The 22449-nt window shown below is 45.7% G+C and overlaps 1 protein-coding gene across 1 annotated transcript; it reads right to left on the bottom strand.

The window, feature by feature from the left end:
* Positions 1-1033: 1033 nt before the first annotated feature.
* On the bottom strand, positions 1034-21934 carry LOC117125712. The gene is made up of 2 exons (XM_033283669.1): positions 19951-21934; positions 1034-1368 (listed from the first exon to the last, which is right to left on the bottom strand). The coding sequence occupies exon 1, from the start codon at positions 21330-21332 to the stop codon at positions 20376-20378; it is 957 nt and encodes a 318-aa protein (XP_033139560.1). The 5' UTR covers positions 21333-21934; the 3' UTR covers positions 1034-1368; positions 19951-20375.
* Between the last annotated feature and the right edge of the window lie 515 nt (positions 21935-22449).

Raw genomic sequence — 22449 nt, 5'->3', positions numbered from 1 at the left:
ACCACATAAGGTTGGTCAACCTCTGGTAGCACTAGAAAGGGTGCATTCGTCAACATATTCTTCAAGGCAGAGAAAAAAATTCTCACATCCTTCAGACCATACAAATCTCACATCTTTTTCCAGTTAGTTGGGTCATCGGTTGGCCAAGCTGGCAAACCCTTTGACATACTTCCTGTAGTAACCGGCCAGCCCTAGGAAACTCCTGACTTCCGTGACACTCTTAGGTCGTGGCTATTCCTGTATGGCCTTGATCTTCTCTGGATAAACCAAGACTCCTTGATCGGACACGATGTGTCCAAGGAACCCAACACTCCTTTGCCAAAAACTGCACTTGCTCAACTTGGCAAAGAGCTGTTGTTCCCTAAAACCCTCCTAGCACAGCCCTTAAATGCCTTTCATGGTCTTCCTTGCTCTTGGAATTTACTAGTATGTCATCTATGAAGATGATTACAAATTCATCCAAGAAATCTCGGAAGATACCATTCATCATCTTCATAAAGGCTGCTGGTGCATTGGTTAGTCCGAATGGCATGACCACAAATTCGTAGTGACCGTACCTTGTTCGGAATGCTGTCTTTCTAACATCATTTGGTTCATTAGGGATCTGATGATACCCTGAAGCCCAATCAATCTTAGAGAACCACTTTGCACCCTTGAGCTGATCCAATAACTCATCTATCTGAGGCAATGGGTATTTGTTCTTCACGGTAACCCGGTTCAACCCTTGCTAGTCAATGCACAACCTGAAGCTACCACCTGACTTCTTTCGTTTTACAAAAAGAACCGGTGCTCCCAAGATGACACACTAGGTCTTATAAAACCCTTATCCAGCAACTCCTCCAGTTGCTTTTTAAGCTCGGCCATCTCGGCAGGAGCCATTCTGTAGGGACTTTTGGATAACGGGGCCGTCCCTGGTTCCAGTTCTATTATGAATGGGTCAAACCTATCAGGGGAATGCCTTATAGTGACCTAAACACATCGTGGAACTCTCGGACCGCGGTATTCCCTCCGGGTCACCACCCCCTACCCTACGACCTCCTTATTGGCGATTGTGGCTAGATAACCTTCACAACCCTTCCTCAGCATCTTTTCAACATGGATTGCTGACACCACCAAGCATCCAGAGATCGGATATATACCTTGGAACCTGACGGGAGATCCACACCCACCCTCAAACTGCACTCGCCCCCGGTGACAGTCAAGAGTGGCCCGGTTCTTTCCAAGCTAGTCCATACCTAATATCACCTCGTGATTCTTTAGGTGGACTACCACAAGATCCACAGGCATGACCCTGTCTTGGATCACCACTGGGATGTCCCGAATCACTCCTAGTGACCTCATAACTTGCCCACCGGCCGCGTTCACTACCTCAGGACAATCCCCCGTTCCCAACTGGAACAACCACTTTCCGAGCATCCATGGGCTTACAAAGTTATGTGTAGCACCAGTATCAAAAAGTATGTGTGTTTACACACCACCAATATTTAGGGTCCCTACATATGACCCAATCTAAGTATCTAACCATTCTAAGTTCTGTACCATGCAATTATATTGAATTGAAATGATCAAGATCAGACAATTACCAGTGATCGCTTGGAATGGCCCGCTCCTGTCCTCATCCTTGGACAACTCATAGATGTGCGGTGCTGAAGTCTGTCCGCGGTTCTGATCCGGCCTGCTAACCTCTCCTCGGCTCTTGCTTGGCCCGGATGACAGCTTAGGACAATCCTTTAGGAGATGTCCCTTCTTTCCACAGTAGTGGCATGTCCATGTATCACCACTAGCCCCTTGCTCCTGTCTAGGACAGTCACGAGCTGAGTGATCCATCTTGCCACATCGGAGACAGGCTCCCATTGCTCTCCAGCATTCACCACCATGATGTCTGCCGCACTTGGGACACTCAGGCCTACCACTTGAAGGTTTACCTTCCTCAGCCTGGTCCCTCTTCCTCTTGCGGTCATTGCTACCACCATTAGGAGCGGTGTGACTTCGGGTTTTCAGCTTAGCCTCCTAGGCCAAGTTAGTCTCCAACATAGCCATCCTTTCAACCAGTTCAGACACAGTGTGAAAGGTGCGAACTGAGCAGTAGGTTCGGAGCTCAACCCTTACGCCTCTAATGAACCGACGAACCTGTACTGACTCGTCCTCTAACTCCTTACCCACATAACGCCAGAGACGGTTGAATTCCTCTTCATACTCCCTTACTGTCCTGCGTCCCTGAACCAGGTACAAGAACTTAGCCTCTAGACGATCCCACGCCTCAGCTGGGAAGTACTTGTGGTTGAACTCCACCTCAAAGTCGGAGAAGCGTTCAATGCTGCCACTGGTACGCTTTTCTAGAGCCAACCACCAGTTGTGAGCATCACCTTCCAAGAAGTGAACTGCAATGTCCTTCTTGTAGTCATCTGGGCATCGAGTTGAGCTGAAATTACGGACTAGCATGCTCTTCCACTCGCCAGCCTCTAATGGGTCAACACTTCCAGCAAAGTGTTTAGTGCCCATCTTGGATATGTGCTCAAGCAGCTTCAGATAATCCATCCTCTTAGCTGTCCTAGCTTGGGGATCGATTTCAATCAATTCAGCCACTTCCTCCAACTGCTGCTGAGCTCCTCGACCAGCTGCCTGAGCTGCCGCAATCGGACCCGTCCGGTCATTCCCCAAAGGGATGGCTGTCCTTACAGGCGTGAATGCCTGGGTCAAGGCCAAGATCTGAGTCCCCATAGCCTTCATGGCTTCTAGCACCTCCTTCATAGACGGTTCAGCAGTCTGATTCACTTGACAAGCTGTTCCGCCTACCTGATCGTCCTGGCGACCAGTCTGCGAGGACTCTCCTTGCTCCTCAAACCCCCTTTCTTGTTGTCGTCCAGCTCCATCAACTGGTTCCAGCTCCGGTTCCAGCTGACGTCCTGATCCGTCCACACGAACCTCAGTCGGATTCACCTGAACAACAGGCGGCCCGATCTCCACATTTGTCCCATCCGTATGGATTGGCAACAACACGGTCGGGTTAGCCCCATCATCAACTCATATAAGGAAACACTCAATCCCTTAGGCTAACTTAGCAATCAACCAGACCTTACCATGAGACCCAGCCGGATGTGTGGCGGTTTCCCATAACCCAATAACAATCCTAGAGCAAACTCCGCTCTGATACCAACTTGTAAGACCCGATCCTGGCTCCTAAGCCCAACTTGGACCCGCGACCTTACTTAACTCCTAGTGTAAGTTTTGTCAAGTTTTAAAGTTCAATAATTCTTAAATCTTGTTCAGTCAGATGAGGTTCAAGCAACTTATTCCTAAGACTAAACAGATAAGAAGAAATTGTATCTTTATAAATAACAAACATGTGATTCAATACTTAGGTTCAGTTGCACAATAGGATAATCATAAGTTCATACTAATAGTACCATCCCAAATCCCACACATCCTTCCACGGCTAAGGTCTTCATGGCGCCTTGGCCTTGCCACGGTCCTGGTCTGATCCTGAAACCATCACACAACCCAAAACATATGTGTAAGTACAATCCGATATCCTAAACAATCATATCTAGCATTGCATGGTTCGGTTCACTTATTCTATGTTCCCTAACTAACCATTCAACCCACAAGGCACACGGACATACCCAGAACATCACCTAGGTTTCCCAGAACACCCAGTTAACACACGGCCAGACCAATCAAGAGAGACCTCACCCATTGTCTCAATCAATCTGAACCGGCCATATCTTAATCCCAAATCTGACCTCCTCAAATAAATTCCCAAAAATTAATCTGACTTCATGATAATTCAAGATAAATCCTAACTAAGAGAATGGTCGAGTCAGAACCACCAGAATCGGTCCCGGCCTCCTAGATTTCGGCCATAACCAGCCAAACCGGCCAAACTGACCACCTCTAAATTCATCTGATAAAATTAGTTCGAACCCATGATAATTCATGATAAATCCCCACTAAGAAGAATCCACAATCAGATCTTATAGAACCGGCCTCGATCATATAGATCTCGACCCTGATCAGCCAAACCGGCCAACATCCAAGGACTAGGTTCCTGGACAGGTCAAGGACTAGGTTCCTGGACCGGTCAAGGCCTTGATCTCATCCCTCTGACTTCGAATCATCAGCCCCATACAGAATAGAGATGAAACAGAGATGGAATAGAAGGATAATGAAAAGAGATAGGTCTGGGTTCACCATTCCGGCCACAACCCACACGGAATTCCACCGCGGCCATGGCAGGAAGGTTTAGTCCATCCTACTCACCTTGGGCGTGCGTTCAGGAGTGCTCAAGCCCCTCTCCATGCCTCGGTTACTCATCATCAGCCAATCTCAACTTCCTCAGACAACCCTCGGATTGAATCAGTCACCAACACACTCGGCCAAGGCTTTGGCCGATCACTTCTTCTTCTTTCTCTCTTTCTTTCTCTCACGATTTGGGCAGAGATTTTCCTTAGGAAAATTGTGGCAAATCTCGGTCCCTAGGGTCTGTATATATAGGAAGAGACAGGCCAACAACTGCCTGGCCGAACAGGCACCACCTGATGGCCGAATGGGTACCATTTTTGCCATTCCCACCTTTTCGGCATAACTGCCCCTTTTCCCTGTTGGGCTGTTCGAACCTGAGCCCACCATACTTGCCCATCCTTCCTGGATCCTTTGTCCAATCCTCAAACCCATCGGACTCTCCTTGGCCCCTCAAGCCTCCCTCACGGCCTGGTATGACCCGTGACCCGGCCACATGGCCAAGACTCTAACACTTCACTGAGCTGAGGTGAGCTGATTGCTAGCTGCTCCAGCTGGGTGAGCTAGTAGTCTAGCTATTGGAGCTGACCTAAGCTAGTGTGAGCTGAAATGAGCTGTCCAGGACTTGATCCAGCTGGTAGAGCTACTTCCCAGCTTGGCCGAGCTGCCTTAGAACTCGTCCAGCTCCGTTCCCCTTGTCTTATCAGGTTCTGGTTAAGTCTCAGCCTACTGATGCACTTAACCATCCTTGTACAGCCATGATACGCTTGTCTTTGGGTCGTGTGACCTGACTGGTGCATCTCCTTGCACCATGGCTGTGCCCGAAGGCACTATCTAGAATCAGGGACATGACAAGTCTCCCTTCAGATGGATTCGTCCTCGAATCCGACCCTAGACCTTCCATGGAGAACTGTTGATACCATTCCGGAAATTCAGCCTTCATTCTTGCCTCGGTATCCCAAGTGACTTGCTCTTGTCCACTGCAATCCCAAATCACCTTGACCATCTCTATGGTCTTACGTCTCAGTGCTTTCTCCATTCTGTCTACAACCCGAACCGGCCTTGTTTCTAAGGTGTGGTTTGTGCCTAGATCGGATGGAATCTCTGGAATGATAATGTCCTAATCTGAAAGACATTTCCTTAACTGAGACACATGGAACACATTGTGAAATGCTTCCATTTCTGTTGGTAGGTTCAGCTTGTAAGCCACCGCTCCAACTCGTTCTATAATCCGGAAAGGACCCAAGTACCTCGGATCTAGCTTCCTTCGGCCAGACACCCTTTTCCGATCTCTGAAAGTGATCATTTTGAGATAAACCATGTCATTCACCTCAAACTCCACATGTTTCCTCCTTCTGTCTGCATAGGACTTGTGGCGATCTTGTGCTTCTTTCATCTTGTCCCTTATGAACTTAATCTTCTCTGTGGTCTCTTCCACTATCTCAGGTCCTATCATGCTGCGCTCCACCACTTGGGTCCAGCATAACGGTGTCCTGCAAGGTCATCCATACAAGGCTTCATAAGGCGACATCCCAATGCTCGTGTGGAAGCTGTTGTTGTAAGAAAACTCCACCAACGGCAAATGTTTTTCCCAGGAGTTACCCCAGTCCAAAACACATGCTCCCAACATATCCTCCAACGTCTGGATGGTTCTTTCTGACTGACCATCTGTGACACCCCCGATCGTAGATAACCGGAAATGACACGGTCAATGTTCCCTGATGGTCGACCCGAGGTTCTCGAAATAAATCCGATCACCTTAGACCAACAACCAAAGAACAGAGACACTCCTATCGGATATTACTCTAGGCTTTTCAACCCGATAAAGCAATATTCAATAGTTAGTTCGTCCCGGACAAGGACTAATATCATATGAGAACTCGTGATTTATAAACATCTTTTATACATTATTTATTTACTTTAAACATCTTACAAAGTGTTATAGTTTACCCTACGGCCTATCGCCCAACAACGTTTTAAGTAAATATACATCAAAAGGTACGTTGCAAGGACAACAAAATACTACCGCTGGTTGGCCGCTCCTTCCGTCCAAAAGAGTAAAGTGTCTCCCGCCTAAGGGTTACCTGCACACACGAATGAGTCATGAGCAACTAGTTTACTCAGTGAATCTAGAATCAAAACACAATCAATAATAAACCAAACAATTATCAAATGGATATACATGATCATGCAAGTACTAGTACTATACTTTAATATCGATCATCATTGTGAATTCTTATTTTAAACATCACTTCCACAACACCCGCCCGTTACCATACTCATATAATACAATATATATACTAGACCCGAGAAACCACTAAGGCTAACCGAGACTAGTGAGTTAGCATCACCATCATCGTCGAATGTCCGGTATGAACAATCCGACACTGCATCGTCATGCAGTATACGGTCTCCAGGGAGCTACCCCATCATCGTGTCTTCATGACCTTGTTCCGTTCGCAGGACCAAGTCACGGTAATGCGGGGGCTTTAGGGATAGTGAATATAACAAGATTTCACATGCTTTTACTTCCATAATTATTCCAAAATTAATCCATAATTAATCCTTAATTAATCATAATTAACTCTTAATTAATCCTAGATTAATCCTTAATTAATCTCATATTAATCTTTAATTAATCCAAGATTAGTACTTAATTAATCATGATTACTCTTTAATTAATTTCATATTAATCCTTAATTAAACCAACATTAATCCTTAATTAAACCAAGATTAATCCTTAATTAAACCATGATTAATCCTTAATCAAAACCATGATTATTTCATAATTAAGATTAGTACTTGGGAACAAGTACTATGATTATGATTAACCTCACTTTAACCTTTTGATTAATCTTTAAGTGTAAGTGTTTACACTAAGTAAACCCATACACTTCTTAAGGGATTCAAAGACTTTACTATCTAATTGAGATACTACAATTTAAACTCAATCATGTACACATTCATGATCTATCTCATCTTCTCTCTAGACATTAGTCTTGAAACTGGCTTGGACAAGACTTGAGTTCCACTTGAACAAGGCTGAATGGACAGGACTGGATACTTCAAGCTTTACTCTACCTCTGACCTGAAACAGAGTGGTATGATCACAAGATCAGTTCGGTTCATGCCTTAACACCTTAGATCAGATCAGTTCAAGCTTGGTTCTGCTCAGACTATACAAGTTCAGCTCGGTTCTAGTCAGTCTACCAAAGTTCAGGACAAGATCAGACTGAGCTCAAATCGGTTTACTCAAAGCCAGATCAAAATATCATAGCTGGTGGTTCTAAGAGGTTGATTCAAACCGAAATTAACAAGAACTGAACTGTATCAGAACTTATACAACTGATCCGACCAAGACCTAAACTAAACATCAACTGTTCTGATCAGATACTGACTGAGGCAAGGAGACCAAAGCTTACCAAGATGAACCAAAGGACTAGATGGCCTCAGCTGATCCTCTTCTCCAAGGTAAGCTTGTGGCTGGACTGATCAAAGAGAAAGATCAAGGTCTGATCATGATCTGAACTCAACTAGGTCTAGGGTTTTATTTAAAAATCTCACCTTCTGATCTTTCCCAAGGTAAGAAACTGAGCTAAGGTTGAAGATTAGGTCACCACCAATTTTTTCTTGATTTATTTTCTTGATTTTTCTCTCTGATTTTTCTGTTCTTCTTTCTCTCTTTCTCACTGAAATTCTCTAGGTTTTTCTGCAGGGTTCTGAACGTGGGAAGCAGCTGGAGAGGGGTTAAATGTGAGGTGAGCTTGCTTCAGGTGAGGGTTTCACTCAGGACAAAGCTAAGCTGAGTGGGGACAGCTGGCCAGCTGCTTCAGCACTCTCAGCACAAGCTGCTGTCCTTTCCTTAACCTGAAGAAACTCCACCCCTTTCATGTGCTTCTCACATGACAATCTAAGAAACAAGGCAAACAGGCAGCTTGTGATTGTCATGTGACAGTTACTGAAGAAGCTAGGCAAGCAGGCAGGTGCAAGTCATGTGATTAAAGACTGAGCAAGCAGGCTGGTGGAAGACATGAGTCTGGTCCAAAATTAATTGTAGCAGTTGGTTGATAATTTTCAATAATTTTTCAACCAAATATTCCTTGTCTTTGGCTCTCGTCTTGCTCTCGGAAAATCTCTTCCAGTTTAATAAAAATTCGACCAAAATATTTAAGACTCGACCAAACCATCAAGTGAAGGTCTTTCAACCACAAGACAGTCCCTTCGAGAAATTAATCTACCGGGTCGATCTTTATTTTTATTAATCCTTGTTGAACCAATAAAAACTGGTCGAGCGGGATTTTTCTCGACCAAAAATTTATTGGCTCATGAGGGTTATTACACTCTTCCCCCCTTAAAAGAATTCGTCCCCGAATTCTCAAAAAAAAACAAGTGTACACCCTTTACTGGACGACTGGGGTATCTGAAAAGAGTTCTGGATAATCAAGTCGGAACTTATCTTCATCCTCCCATGTTATAACAACTCTCTGTCGCTTTCCCCAAAATACTTGAACTTGCGAAATTTCCCTGTTCTTCAATTTCTTGATACGACGCTCGCCTATTCGCAAAGGACCTTCAGGTTAAGTGAGGTTAGGTTTCAAGTTCTCTGGTCGCTGCGGCTCGACCATATTCGGATCTGGTATATGCTTACGCAGCATCGACACATGAAATACCGGATGCATAGGCATATCGTGTGGAAGTTCTAGTCTATAGGCTACTTCTCCAACTCTAGCGACAATTTGGTACGGCCCAATGTAACGAGTAGCTAGCTTCCCAATTTTTCCAAATCGATCCTTTCCTTTTTGTGCAGCTACTTTCAAGAAGACTAAATCATTTACTGCAAAAATGACTTCTCTTCTACCGCGGTCTGCATACTTCTTTTGTCGGTCTTGAGCCTTCTTCATATTGGCTTGAATTATCCTTACTTTTTCTGCAGCCTCATCTACTATTTTTGGACCAAGAATTCTTCTCTCACCAACTTCTGCCCAACATACGGGCGTTCTACAAGGTCGACCATACAATGCTTCGTATGGTGACATACCAATACTAGAGTGGTAGCTATTGTTGTAGAAGAATTCTATCAGCGGCAAAAACTTTTCCCACGGACCATTCCAGTCTAAGATACACAACCTTAACAGATCTTCCAGAAATCTAATGGTTCTTTCGGTTTGGCCATCGGTTTCTGGATGAAACGCTGTACTCATATGCAAATCAGTTCCCAAGGCTTGTTGAAAGGCTCGCCAAAATTCAGCTGTAAAGCGCGGGTCTCGGTCTGAAACTATATTTGCTGGTACCCCATGAAGCTTTACTATTTCCTCCAAATACAGCTCTGCTAAAGTCTCAACTTTGTCTGTAAGTTTCATCGGTAGGAAATGAGCAGATTTGGTGAGACGATCGACAATCACCCAAACTGCATCATTCCCACGGCCAGGTGCTCGAGGTAAACCAGAAATAAAGTCCATCGCTACTGCATCCCATTTCCATTCAGGGATAGGTAGGCTTTGAAGTAAGCCACCTGGGACTTGGTGTTCAGCTTTTATCCTCTGGCAACTTTGACACTGAGAAACCCATATGGCAACATCTCTCTTCATCCCTGGCCAGTGGTAATATCTTCTGATATCTCGATACATCTTTGTGCTCCCGGGATGAATGCTTAAGAGAGAATGGTGTGCAGTCCTTAGAATCTCCTCTTGAAGTCCTTCTCCTTTCGGAACAGTTACTCGACCATTGAGTAACAAAGTTCCATCACTTGCAACTTGATATCCTCCGATGTTTCCTTCGTTCAACTGCTCTCGTATCTTCTTCAGGTTCACATCTCTCATTTGATATTCTCGGATACGAGAAAGTAAGCCAGCTTGGCTTACTGCTTGTAGTCCTAGAGGTTCTCTTTCCTCTCCTTCTAAGGCAGCCAAACTAATCATCTTGAATTCCGCTTCCAAGTTCTGGAGTTCTTTTTCAACATCTACATCAACTTTCCTTCTGCTCAACGCATCAGCAACAACGTTGGCTTTTCCTGGATGGTATAGGATCTGCATGTCGTAATCAGCTATGAACTCCATCCATCGTCTTTGCCTTAGGTTCAAATCAGGTTGAGTGAAAAGATACTTAAGGCTTTTATGGTCAGTGAACACTTGGATCTTCTCACCATACAAGTACGATCGCCAAATCCGAAGGGCAAATACTACTGCAGCCATCTCTAGGTCATGTGTCGGATAATTCACTTCATGCTTTCTTAGTTGCCTAGATGCATAGGCGATTACCTTATCTTCTTGCATCAGCACACAACCTAAACCAACATGAGATGCATCCGTATACACGGTGTATGGTTGGTTAGGCTTAGGCAATGCTAAGATAGGTGCAGTCGTCAAAGCTTCTTTTAACTTTTCGAATGCTTTCTCGGTTTCTATACTCCATTCATAAGCAATCCCTTTACCGGTAAGACGAGTCAAAGGCTTTGATACGCTTGCAAATGCTTGGACAAACTTTCTGTAATAGCCGGCCAATCCGAGAAAACTTCGAATCTCGGTAACAGAAGTCGGATGCGGCCATTCCTTAATAGCAGCTATCTTTTCTGGATCGACGGCAACTCCTTCTTCTGACACTCGATGTCCTAAGAAGCCAACTTCTCTTTTCCAGAAACGACATTTACTAAGCTTAGCAAAAAGCTTTTGATCTCGGAGACGCTCCAAAACTAGTCGTAGATGCCTTTCGTGTTCTTCTGCACTTCGGGAATATATGAGGATGTCGTCAATGAATATGATAACAAACTCATCCAGGTAATCCCGAAATACTTCATTCATCAGTCGCATAAATGCAGCCGGGGCATTGGTAAGACCAAAAGGCATTACTACGAATTCAAAGTGTCCATAGCGGGTTCTAAAGGCGGTCTTCATGATATCGGTTTCGGAAATCGGAATCTGATGATAACCTGAAGCTAAATCAATCTTCGAAAACCAGCTTGCGCCTTGTAACTGGTCTAACAGCTCATCAATTCTTCGGAGTGGGTACTTGTCTTTTATGGTTACGTTATTGATTCCACGATAATCAATACATAACCGCATGCTTCCGTCTTTCTTCTTTACAAATAGCACGGGTGCTCCCCATGGTGATGAATTAGGACGTATGAAACCCTTGTCTAACAAATCAGCTAACTGCTGCTTCAACTCGGCAAGTTCTGCTGGTGCCATTCGGTATGGTGCCTTTGCTATTGCAGCTGATCTGGGTTCTAGGGTTATACTAAAGGGGTTACTCCTAGACGGCGACAATCCCTCTAATGCCTTAAACACGTCCTCGTATTCTCTGACTACTGGTATTTCTTCCATGTTCTGCTCTTTCTCGTCTTCTACTGGTCCAGCAACTAAGGTCACTAAGTATACTTCTTCACCCTTCTCCAAAACGTTTTCAATTCTCAATGCTGACACTAATGACGCTCCATCACTTGGTACTATGCCATGGTAAGCTAAAGGGGGTTGGGTATCTCTCTCGAAAACAATCTTCCCTCGACCACAATCAAGGTGAGCTCGGTAACTTGACAGCCAATCCATCCCTAAGATTACCTCGTACCTCTCTAAGGGGAGAACTAACAAATCAGCCGGAAAAACCATATCTTGGATAATGATTGGAACTCTTAGATTACAGCCTTCAGTTTCAAGAACTTGATCTCCGGGAGTTAGAACGGAAATGGATAAATTCACCTTAGTGAATTCTCCATCGAATTGGGATGCTACTTCAGGAGCTACAAAACTATGTGTTGCTCCTGAATCGAAAAGGATGTGGGCGGATATTCCACCCACAAGCAAAGTCCCTGACAATAATTGACTTTACCGTCAATTACTTACTCAACCACTTTTATAATACTTTTATATCACTAATTCACAATTCAATTATTTTTTTATTTTTAATAATTTATGCAACACTCAATCGGATAAGAAAAAAAACCTGAAATCGGACCCTGAGGTGGTCCGGATGGTCCTGGTAACTCTAAAGCGTAAGCCCTACCAGCAGTGGCTTGACGCTTAGCAGGAGGTAAGGGTAAAGGTGGGTTAACTGGTCTGGCGGGTCGAGCACTCGAAACAACAGGCTGAGCAAGATGAGTGCATGGACATGATGTCGCATAATGTCCTCGCTCTCCCCACGTGAAACAAGTGATGTGAGATGGTACAGACGGTTGGAACTGTCCCACGGTCGGACAATCCCTCCTAACATGGCCCAGCTGGCCACAAGTGAAACAAGTCGGGGTTCTAGGTCTAGAACCTCCAGAACGACCTCCCCGAAAAGCTCTACCTCCTCGTCCTCGCTGCATAGCAGAATGCGGCTGAGGCTGGAACGGAACAGATGGACGTCTAGGTTGTGTGGCATTGCTAGAAGAAGCTCTCTCAGCAGCAATGGCCTCCTCAACATTCACAGCACGCTCAACAAGATCAGCAAGCCGATGAAACTCTACTGCCTCAAGTCTGCTCCTGATATATGGGTTAAGTCCTCGAAGGAACTTACGGATAATCATCATCTCGTCCTCTCGACCATAGTGGACATACTTCCTGAGACGGGTGAACTCTGCCTCATAATTCCTAACAGATAATCCTCCCTGAAATAGCTCCATGAATTTAATCTCCAATCGATCACGGGCTTCCGGTGGGAAGTACTTTCGAACGAACGCTGTACGGAAGTCAGCCCAACTCAGATTGAAGTCTCCAAAGTTCCTCTCTACGCATAACCACCAACTGATGGCGTCCTTCTCTAGATAGTAAACAGCCACGTCCTTTTTAAATTCTTCCGGACAACGGGTTGCAGCAAAGTTCTGCTCGAGATTGTGAAGCCACGCATCAGCTTCAAAGGGATCAGTGCCTCCCTGGTAATGCTTTGTCCCCAAGTTCTTCATAATCATGACTATCTTCAGGAAGTCCGGGTGAGAAGTGGTAGGTACTGGAGCTGGCTGAGCACGCTGTGCTTCTCGCTGTGCATTCAGTGCTTGATATTGCAAATTCACCATCTCAGCCATCAGTTCCAGAAGTGCTATCATAGCTGGATCAGTTGGCGCTGGTTGAGGTTGTGCTGCCGGAATAGGTGCGGCAGGGGCTGGTGGAATATGAGCGGCAGGAGCTGGTGGAATATCAGCGGCAGGAGATGCAGGAGCTGCGGGATGATCTCCATGCACTGGACTATCGTGTACCACATCCACCTCGATGTCCATAAAGTATGGGTCTGGAGACAAAGGAATGTGCTCCGGTGTCTGATCATATGACCCTTCAGACGGGTCAGTCTCAAAGCTAGAGCCTGAACCTGAGCCCACCATACTGCCCCTTTTCCCTGTTGGGCTGTTCGAACCTGAGCCCACCATACTTGCCCATCCTTCCTGGATCCTTTGTCCAATCCTCAAACCCATCGGACTCTCCTTGGCCCCTCAAGCCTCCCTCACGGCCTGGTATGACCCGTGACTCGGCCACATGGCCAAGACTCTAACACTTCACTGAGCTGAGGTGAGCTGATTGCTAGCTGCTCCAGCTGGGTGAGCTAGTAGTCTAGCTATTGGAGCTGAAATGAGCTGTCCAGGACTTGATCCAGCTGGTAGAGCTACTTCCCAGCTTGGCCGAGCTGCCTTACAACTCGTCCAGCTCCGTTCCCCTTGTCTTATCAGGTTCTGGTTAAGTCTCAGCCTACTGATGCACTTAACCATCCTTGTACAGCCATGATACGCTTGTCTTTGGGTCGTGTGACCTGACTGGTGCATCTCCTTGCACCATGGCTGTGCCCGAAGGCACTATCTAGAATCAGGGACATGACAAGTCTCCCTTGAGATGGATTCATCCTCGAATCCGACCCTAGACCTTCCATGGAGAACTGTTGATACCATTCCGGAAATTCAGCCTTCATTCTTGCCTCGGTATCCCAAGTGACTTGCTCTTGTCCACTGCAATCCCAAATCACCTTGACCATCTCTATGGTCTTACGTCTCAGTGCTTTCTCCATTCTGTCTACAACCCGAACCAGCCTTGTTTCTAAGGTGTGGTTTGTGCCTAGATCGGATGGAATCTCTGGAATGATAATGTCCTAATCTGAAAGACATTTCCTTAACTGAGACACATGGAACACATTGTGAAATGCTTCCATTTCTGTTGGTAGGTTCAGCTTGTAAGCCACCGCTCCAACTCGTTCTATAATCCGGAAAGGACCCAAGTACCTCGGATCTAGCTTCCTTCGGCCAGACACCCTTTTCCGATCTCTGAAAGTGATCATTTTGAGATAAACCATGTCATTCACCTCAAACTCCATATGTTTTCTCCTTCTGTCTGCATAGGACTTGTGGCGATCTTGTGCTTCTTTCATCTTGTCCCTTATGAACTTAATCTTCTCTGTGGTCTCTTCCACTATCTCAGGTCCTATCATGCTGCGCTCCACCACTTGGGTCCAGCATAACGGTGTCCTGCAAGGTCGTCCATACAAGGCTTCATAAGGCGACATCCCAATGCTCGTGTGGAAGCTGTTGTTGTAAGAAAACTCCACCAACGGCAAATGTTTTTCCCAGGAGTTACCCCAGTCCAAAACACATGCTCCCAACATATCCTCCCACGTCTGGATGGTTCTTTCTGACTGACCATCTGTGACACCCCTGATCGTAGATAACCGGAAATGACACGGTCAATGTTCCCTGATGGTCGACCCGAGGTTCTCGAAATAAATCCGATCACCTTAGACCAACAACCAAATAACAGAGACACTCCTATCGGATATTACTCTAGGCTTTTCAACCCGATAAAGCAATATTCAATAGTTAGTTCGTCCCGGACAAGGACTAATATCATTTGAGAACTCGTGATTTATAAACATCTTTTATACATTATTTATTTACTTTAAACATCTTACAAAGTGTTATAGTTTACCCTACGGCCTATCGCCCAACAACGTTTTAAGTAAATATACATCAAAAGGTACGTTGCAAGGACAACAAAATACTACCGCTGGTTGGCCGCTCCTTCCGTCCAAAAGAGTAAAGTGTCTCACGAATGAGTCATGAGCAACTAGTTTACTCAGTGAATCTAGAATCAAAACACAATCAATAATAAACCAAACAATTATCAAATGGATATACATGATCATGCAAGTACTAGTACTATACTTTAATATCGATCATCATTGTGAATTCTTATTTTAAACATCACTTCCACAACACCCGCCCGTTACCATACTCATATAATACAATATATATACTAGACCCGAGAAACCACTAAGGCTAACCGAGACTAGTGAGTTAGCATCACCATCATTGTCGAATGTCCGGTATGAACAATCCGACACTGCATCGTCATGCAGTACACGGTCTCCAGGGAGCTACCCCATCATCGTGTCGTCATGACCTTGTTCCGTTCGCAGGACCAAGTCACGGTAATGCGGGGGCTTTAGGGATAGTGAATATAACAGAATTTCACATGCTTTTACTTCCATAATTATTCCAAAATTAATCCATAATTAATCCTTAATTAATCATAATTAACTCTTAATTAATCCTAGATTAATCCTTAATTAATCTCATATTAATCTTTAATTAATCCAAGATTAGTACTTCATTAATCATGATTACTCTTTAATTAATTTCAGATTAATCCTTAATTAAACCAACATTAATCCTTAATTAAACCAAGATTAATCCTTAATTAAACCATGATTAATCCTTAATCAAAACCATGATTATTTCATAATTAAGATTAGTACTTGGGAACAAGTACTATGATTATGATTAACCTCACTTTAACCTTTTGATTAATCTTTAAGTGTAAGTGTTTACACTAAGTAAACCCATACACTTCTTAAAGGATTCAAAGACTTTACTATCTAATTGAGATACTACAATTTAAACTCAATCATGTACACATTCATGATCTATCTCATCTTCTCTCTAGACTCACCTAAAGATTAGTCTTGAAACTGGCTTGGACAAGACTTGAGTTCCACTTGAACAAGGCTGAATGGACAGGACTGGATACTTCAAGCTTTACTCTACCTCTGACCTGAAACAGAGTGGTATGATCACAAGATCAGTTCGGTTCATGCCTTAACACCTTAGATCAGATCAGTTCAAGCTTGGTTCTGCTCAGACTATACAAGTTCAGCTCGGTTCTAGTCAGTCTACCAAAGTTCAGGACAAGATCAGACTGAGCTCAAATCGGTTTACTCAAAGCCAGATCAAAATATCATAGCTGGTGGTTCTAAGAGGTTGATTCAAACCGAAATTAACAAGAACTGAACTGTATCAGAACTTATACAACTGATCCGACCAAGACCTAAACTAAACATCAACTGTTCTGATCAGATACTGACTGAGGCAAGGAGACCAAAGCTTACCAAGATGAACCAAAGGACTAGATGGCCTCAGCTGATCCTCTTCTCCAAGGTAAGCTTGTGGCTGGACTGATCAAAGAGAAAGATCAAGGTCTGATCATGATCTGAACTCAACTAGGTCTAGGGTTTTATTTAAAAATCTCACCTTCTGATCTTTCCCAAGGTAAGAAACTGAGCTAAGGTTGAAGATTAGGTCACCACCAATTTTTTCTTGATTTATTTTCTTGATTTTTCTCTCTGATTTTTCTGTTCTTCTTTCTCTCTTTCTCACTGAAATTCTCTAGGTTTTTCTGCAGGGTTCTGAACGTGGGAAGCAGCTGGAGAGGGGTTAAATGTGAGGTGAGCTTGCTTCAGGTGAGGGTTTCACTCAGGACAAAGCTAAGCTGAGTGGGGACAGCTGGCCAGCTGCTTCAGCACTCTCAGCACAAGCTGCTGTCCTTTCCTTAACCTGAAGAAACTCCACCCCTTTCATGTGCTTCTCACATGACAATCTAAGAAACAAGGCAAGCAGGCAGCTTGTGATTGTCATGTGACAGTTACTGAAGAAGCTAGGCAAGCAGGCAGGTGCAAGTCATGTGATTAAAGACTGAGCAAGCAGGCTGGTGGATGACATGAGTCTGGTCCAAAATTAATTGTAGCAGTTGGTTGATAATTTTCAATAATTTTTCAACCAAATATTCCTTGTCTTTGGCTCTCGTCTTGCTCTCGGAAAATCTCTTCCAGTTTAATAAAAATTCGACCAAAATATTTAAGACTCGACCAAACCATCAAGTGAAGGTCTTTCAACCACAAGACAGTCCCTTCGAGAAATTAATCTACCGGGTCGATCTTTATTTTTATTAATCCTTGTTGAACCAACTAAAAACTGGTCGAGCGGGATTTTTCTCGACCAAAAATTTATTGGCTCATGAGGGTTATTACACCATCTGTCTGCGGATGATAAGCTGTACTCATGTTCACCCTGGTTCCTAAGGCCTTTTGGAAAGCCTTCCAGAAGTAAGAACTGAACCGTGGGTCTCTGTCGGAAACAATACTGGCCGGGACTCCATGCAGGCGTACTATTTCATCCATGTAGATCTGCACCAAAGGCTCCACACCATCAGTCTTCTTGATTGGTATGAAATGAGCTGATTTGGTCAAACGATCCACCACTACCCAAACTGAATCCTTCCTGTTCCTGGTCGTGGGAAATCCGGACACGAAGTCCATGGTTATGTGATCCCACTTCCATTATGGAATATGTAAGTTCTGAAGTATCCCACTAGGTACTTGATGCTCAGCCTTGACGAGTTGGCAAGTAGGACACTTAGCCACCCACTCGGCCACATCAGTCTTCATGCGAACCCAATGGTAATACCTCTTGATGTCTTTATACATCTTGTTCAGTCCGGGATGCACGGAGATCTTAGACTTATGAGACTGAATCATAATCTCTTCCTTAAGTCCCCGCACATTAGGGACGATAATCCTTCCATGGACCAAGATCGTTCCATCTTGAGCCGTCTGATACTCCGTCTTCTCGTTTCGAGCAACCCCTTAAAGGTCCTCGTCCAAGACCTGAGCTTGTCTAATCCTGGTCAGAAGATCGGCCTGGTTCACTGCTTCCAAACCCAAAGGTTCGTCCTCGCTGACCAAGGTATTTAGGTGCAACGATCTGACCATCCCTTCCAACATGTCCGCCTCTTTCTCAGCCGATACTTCAGCTCTTCTGCGGCTCAATGCATCGGCCACCAGGTTTGCTTTACCTGGATGGTATGCTATGTCAAGATCACAGTCGGCCACAAACTCCATCCATCTTCTTTGTCTCAAATTCAGCTCAGGTTGAGTGAATATATACTTGAGGCTTTTGTGGTCGGTTAAAATCTGAACCTTGGCACCATACAAGTATGACCGCCATATCTTGAGGGCAAAAACCACTGCGGCCATCTCCAGGTCGTGGGTTGGGTAGTTACCCTCGTGCTTCCTCAATTGCCTAGAGGCATAGGCAATGACCTTTCTGTGTTGGGTCAATACACATCCTAATCCGGCGATGGATGCGTCTGTGTATACCACATAAGGTTGGTCAACCTCTGGTAGCACTAGAACAGGTGCATTCGTCAACATATTTTTCAAGGCAGAGAAACACTTCTCACATCCTTCAGACCGTACAAATCTCACATCTTTTCCAGTTAGTTGTGTCATCGGTTGGGCCAAGCTGGCAAACCCTTTGACATACTTCCTGTAGTAACCGGCCAGCCCTAGGAAACTCCTGACCTCCGTGACACTCTTAGGTCGTGGCCATTCCTGTATGGCCTTGATCTTCTCTTGTTCAACCGAGACTCCTTGATCGGACACGATGTGTCCAAGGAACCCAAAACTCCTTTGCCAAAAACTGCACTTGCTTAACTTGGCAAAGAGCTGTTGTTCCCTCAACCGTCCTAGCACAGCCCTTAAATGCCTTTCATGGTCTTCCTTGCTCTTGGAATTTACTAATATGTCATCTATGAAGATGATTGCAAATTCATCCAAGAAATCTCGAAAGATACCATTCATCATCTTCATAAAGGCTGCTGGTGAATTGGTTAGTCCGAATGGCATGACCACAAATTCGTAGTGACCGTACCTTGTTCGGAATGCTGTCTTTCTAACATCATTTGGTTCAATAGGGATCTGATGATACCCTGAAGCCAAATCGATCTTAGAGAACCACTTTGCACCCTTGAGCTGATCCAATAACTCATCTATCCGAGGCAATGGGTATTTGTTCTTCACGGTAACCCGGTTCAACCCTCGATAGTCAATGCACAACCTGAAGCTACCATCTTTCGTTTTGACAAAAAGAACCGGTGCTCCCCAAGGTGACACACTAGGTCTTATAAAACCCTTATCCAGCAACTCCTCCAGTTGAGTCTTAAGCTCGGCCATCTCGGCAGGAGTCATTCTGTAGGGACTTTTGGATAACGGGGCCGTCCCTGGTTCCAGTTCTATTATGAACGGGTCCGACCTATCAGGGGGAATGCCCTGTAGTGACCTAAACACATCGTGGAACTCTCGGACCAGCGGTATTCCCTCCGGGTCACCACCCACGACGACCTCCTTAGTGGCGATTGTGGTTAGATAAGCTTCACAACCCTTCCTCAGCATCTTTTCAACATGGATTGCTGACACCACCAAGCATCCAGAGATCGGACGTATACCTTGGAACCTGACCGGAGATCCACTCCCACCCTCAAACTGCACTCACCCCCGGTGATAGTCATGAGTGGCCCGGTTCTTTCCAAGCCAGTCCATACCTAATATCACCACAAGATCCACAGGCATGACCCTGTCTGGGATCACCACTGGGATGTCCCGAATCACTCCTAGTGAACTCATAACTTGCCAACCGGCCGCGTTCACTACCCCAGGACAATCCCCCGTTCCCAACTGGAACAACCCCTTTCCGAGCATCCCTGGGCTCACAAAGCTATGTGTAGCACCAGTATCAAAAAGTACGTGTGTTTCCACACCACCAATACTTAGGGTCTCTACATATGACCCAATCTAAGTATCTAACCATTCTAAGTTCCGTACCATGCAATTCTATTGAATTGAAAAGATCAAGATCAGACAATTACCAGTGATCGCTTGGAATGGCCTGGTCCTGTCCTCATCCTTGGACAACTCATAGACGCGCGGTGCTGAAGTCTTTCCGCGGTTCTGATCCGGCTGCTAACCTCTCCTTGGCTCTTGCTTGGCCCGGATGACAGCTTAGGACAATCCTTTCGGAGATGTCCCTTCTTTCCACAGTAATGGCATGTCCATGTATCACCACTAGCCCCTTGCTCCTATCTAGGACAGTCACGAGCTGAGTGATCCATCTTGTCACATCGGAGACAGGCTCCCATTGCTCTCCAGCATTCACCACCATGATGTCTGCCGCACTTGGGACACTCAGGCCTACCACTTGAAGGTTTACCTTCGTCAGCCTGTTCCCTCTTCCTCTTGCGGTCATTGCTACCACCACTAGGAACCGTGTGACTCCGGGTTTTCAGCTTAGCCTCCTCGGCCAAGTTAGTCTCAAACATAGCCATCCTTTCAACCAGTTCAGACACAGTGTGAAAGGTGCGAACTGAGCAGTAGGTTTGGAGCTCAACCCTTACGCCTCTTATGAACCGACGAACCTGTACTGACTCGTCCTCTAACTCCTTACCCACATAACGCCAGAGACGGTTGAATTCTTCTTCATACTCCCTTACTGTCCTGCATCCCTGAACCAGGTCCAAGAACTTAGCCTCTAGACGATCCCATGCCTCAGCTAGGCAGTACTTGTGGTTGAACTCCACCTCAAAGTCGGAGAAGCGTTCAATGCTGCCACTGGTACGCTTGTCTAGAGCCAACCACCAGTTGTGAGCATCACCTTCCACGAAGTGAACTGCAATGTCCTTCTTGTAGTCATCTGGGCATCGAGTTAAGCTGAAATTACGGACTAGCCTGCTCCTCCACTCGTCAGCCTCTAATGGATCAACACTTCCAGCAAAGTGTTTAGTCCCCAGCTTGGATATGTGCTCAAGCAGCTTCAGATAATCCATCCTCTTAGCTGTCCTAGCTGGGGGATCGATTTCAATCACCTCAGCCACTTCCTCCAACTGCTGCTGAGCTCCTCGACCAGCTGCCTGAGCTGCCGCAATCGGACCCGTCCGGTCATTCCCCAAAGGAATGGCTGTCCTTACAGGCGTGAATGCCTGGGTCAAGGCCAAGATCTGAGTCCCCATAGCCTTCATGGCTTCTAGCACCTCCTTCATAGACGGTTCAGCAGTCTGATTCACTTGACCAGCTGTTCCACCTACCTTATCGTCCTGGCGACCAGTCTGCGAGGACTCTCCTTGCTCCTCAAACCCCCTTTCTTGTTGTCGTCCAGCTCCATCAACTGGTTCCAGCTCCGGTTCCAGCTGACGTCCTGATCCGTCCACACGAACCTCAGTCGGATTCACCTGAACAACAGGCGGCCCGATCTCCACATTTGTCCCATCCGTTTGGATTGGCAACAACACGGTCGGGTTAACCCCATCATCAACTCATATAAGGAAACACACAATCCCTTAGGCTAACTACGCAATCAACCAGACCTTACCATGAGACCCAGCCGGATGTGTGGTGATTTCCCATAACCCCATAACAATCCTAGAACCAACTCTGCTCTGATTCAACTTGTAAGACCCGATCCTGGCTCCAAAGCCCAACTTGGACCCGCACACACACATGACGTCCATGGGTGTCCGTCAGCACACACAGGACATCCGTGTGTGCCCTCAGCACACATAAGACGTCCGTGGCTGTCTGTGTGTGTCCGTCAGCACACATAGGACGTTCGTGGCTGTCCATCAGTACACATATCAGCACGTTGGTCCTTGGACTCCGCATGCTGACCCTTCCCGTGGACATTTCGGGTAATTTTGGCCCACGTGGGTTGTCTGTTCAATACACACAGGACGTTTGTGGATGTCCGCCAGAACACACAGGACGTCCGTGGCTGTCCGTGTGTGTCCGTCAGCACACACAGGACGTCCGTGGCTGTCCATCAGTTCACATATCAGCACGTTGGTCCTTGGACTCCGCACGCTGACCCTTCCCGTGGACATTTCGGGTGATTTGGGCCCACGTGGGCTGTCTGTTCAGTACACACAAGACGTTCGTGGGTGTCCCTCAGCACACACAGGATGTCCGTGGCTGTCCGTGTGTGTCCGTCAGCACACACAGGACGACCGTGGCTGTCCATCAGTACATATAAGCACGCTGGCCCTTCCCGTGGACTGTTCGGGTGATTTTGGCCCACGTGGCCTGTCTATTCAGTACACACAGAACGTCCATGGGTGTCCGTCAGCACACACAGGACGTCTGTGTGCGCCATTAGCACACACA

The sequence above is a fragment of the Brassica rapa genome, unplaced genomic scaffold (genome assembly GCF_000309985.2).
Source record: "Brassica rapa cultivar Chiifu-401-42 unplaced genomic scaffold, CAAS_Brap_v3.01 Scaffold1081, whole genome shotgun sequence".
In the NCBI taxonomy this organism is placed as follows: Eukaryota; Viridiplantae; Streptophyta; class Magnoliopsida; order Brassicales; family Brassicaceae; genus Brassica; species Brassica rapa.
This window is presented reverse-complemented; position numbering and strand designations above follow the sequence as displayed.

Excerpts from the sequence above, each read along its gene's own strand:
- LOC117125712 (XM_033283669.1), bottom strand. The coding sequence starts at position 21,332 with ATGAAGGAGGTGCTAGAAGCCATGAAGGCTATGGGGACTCAGATCTTG.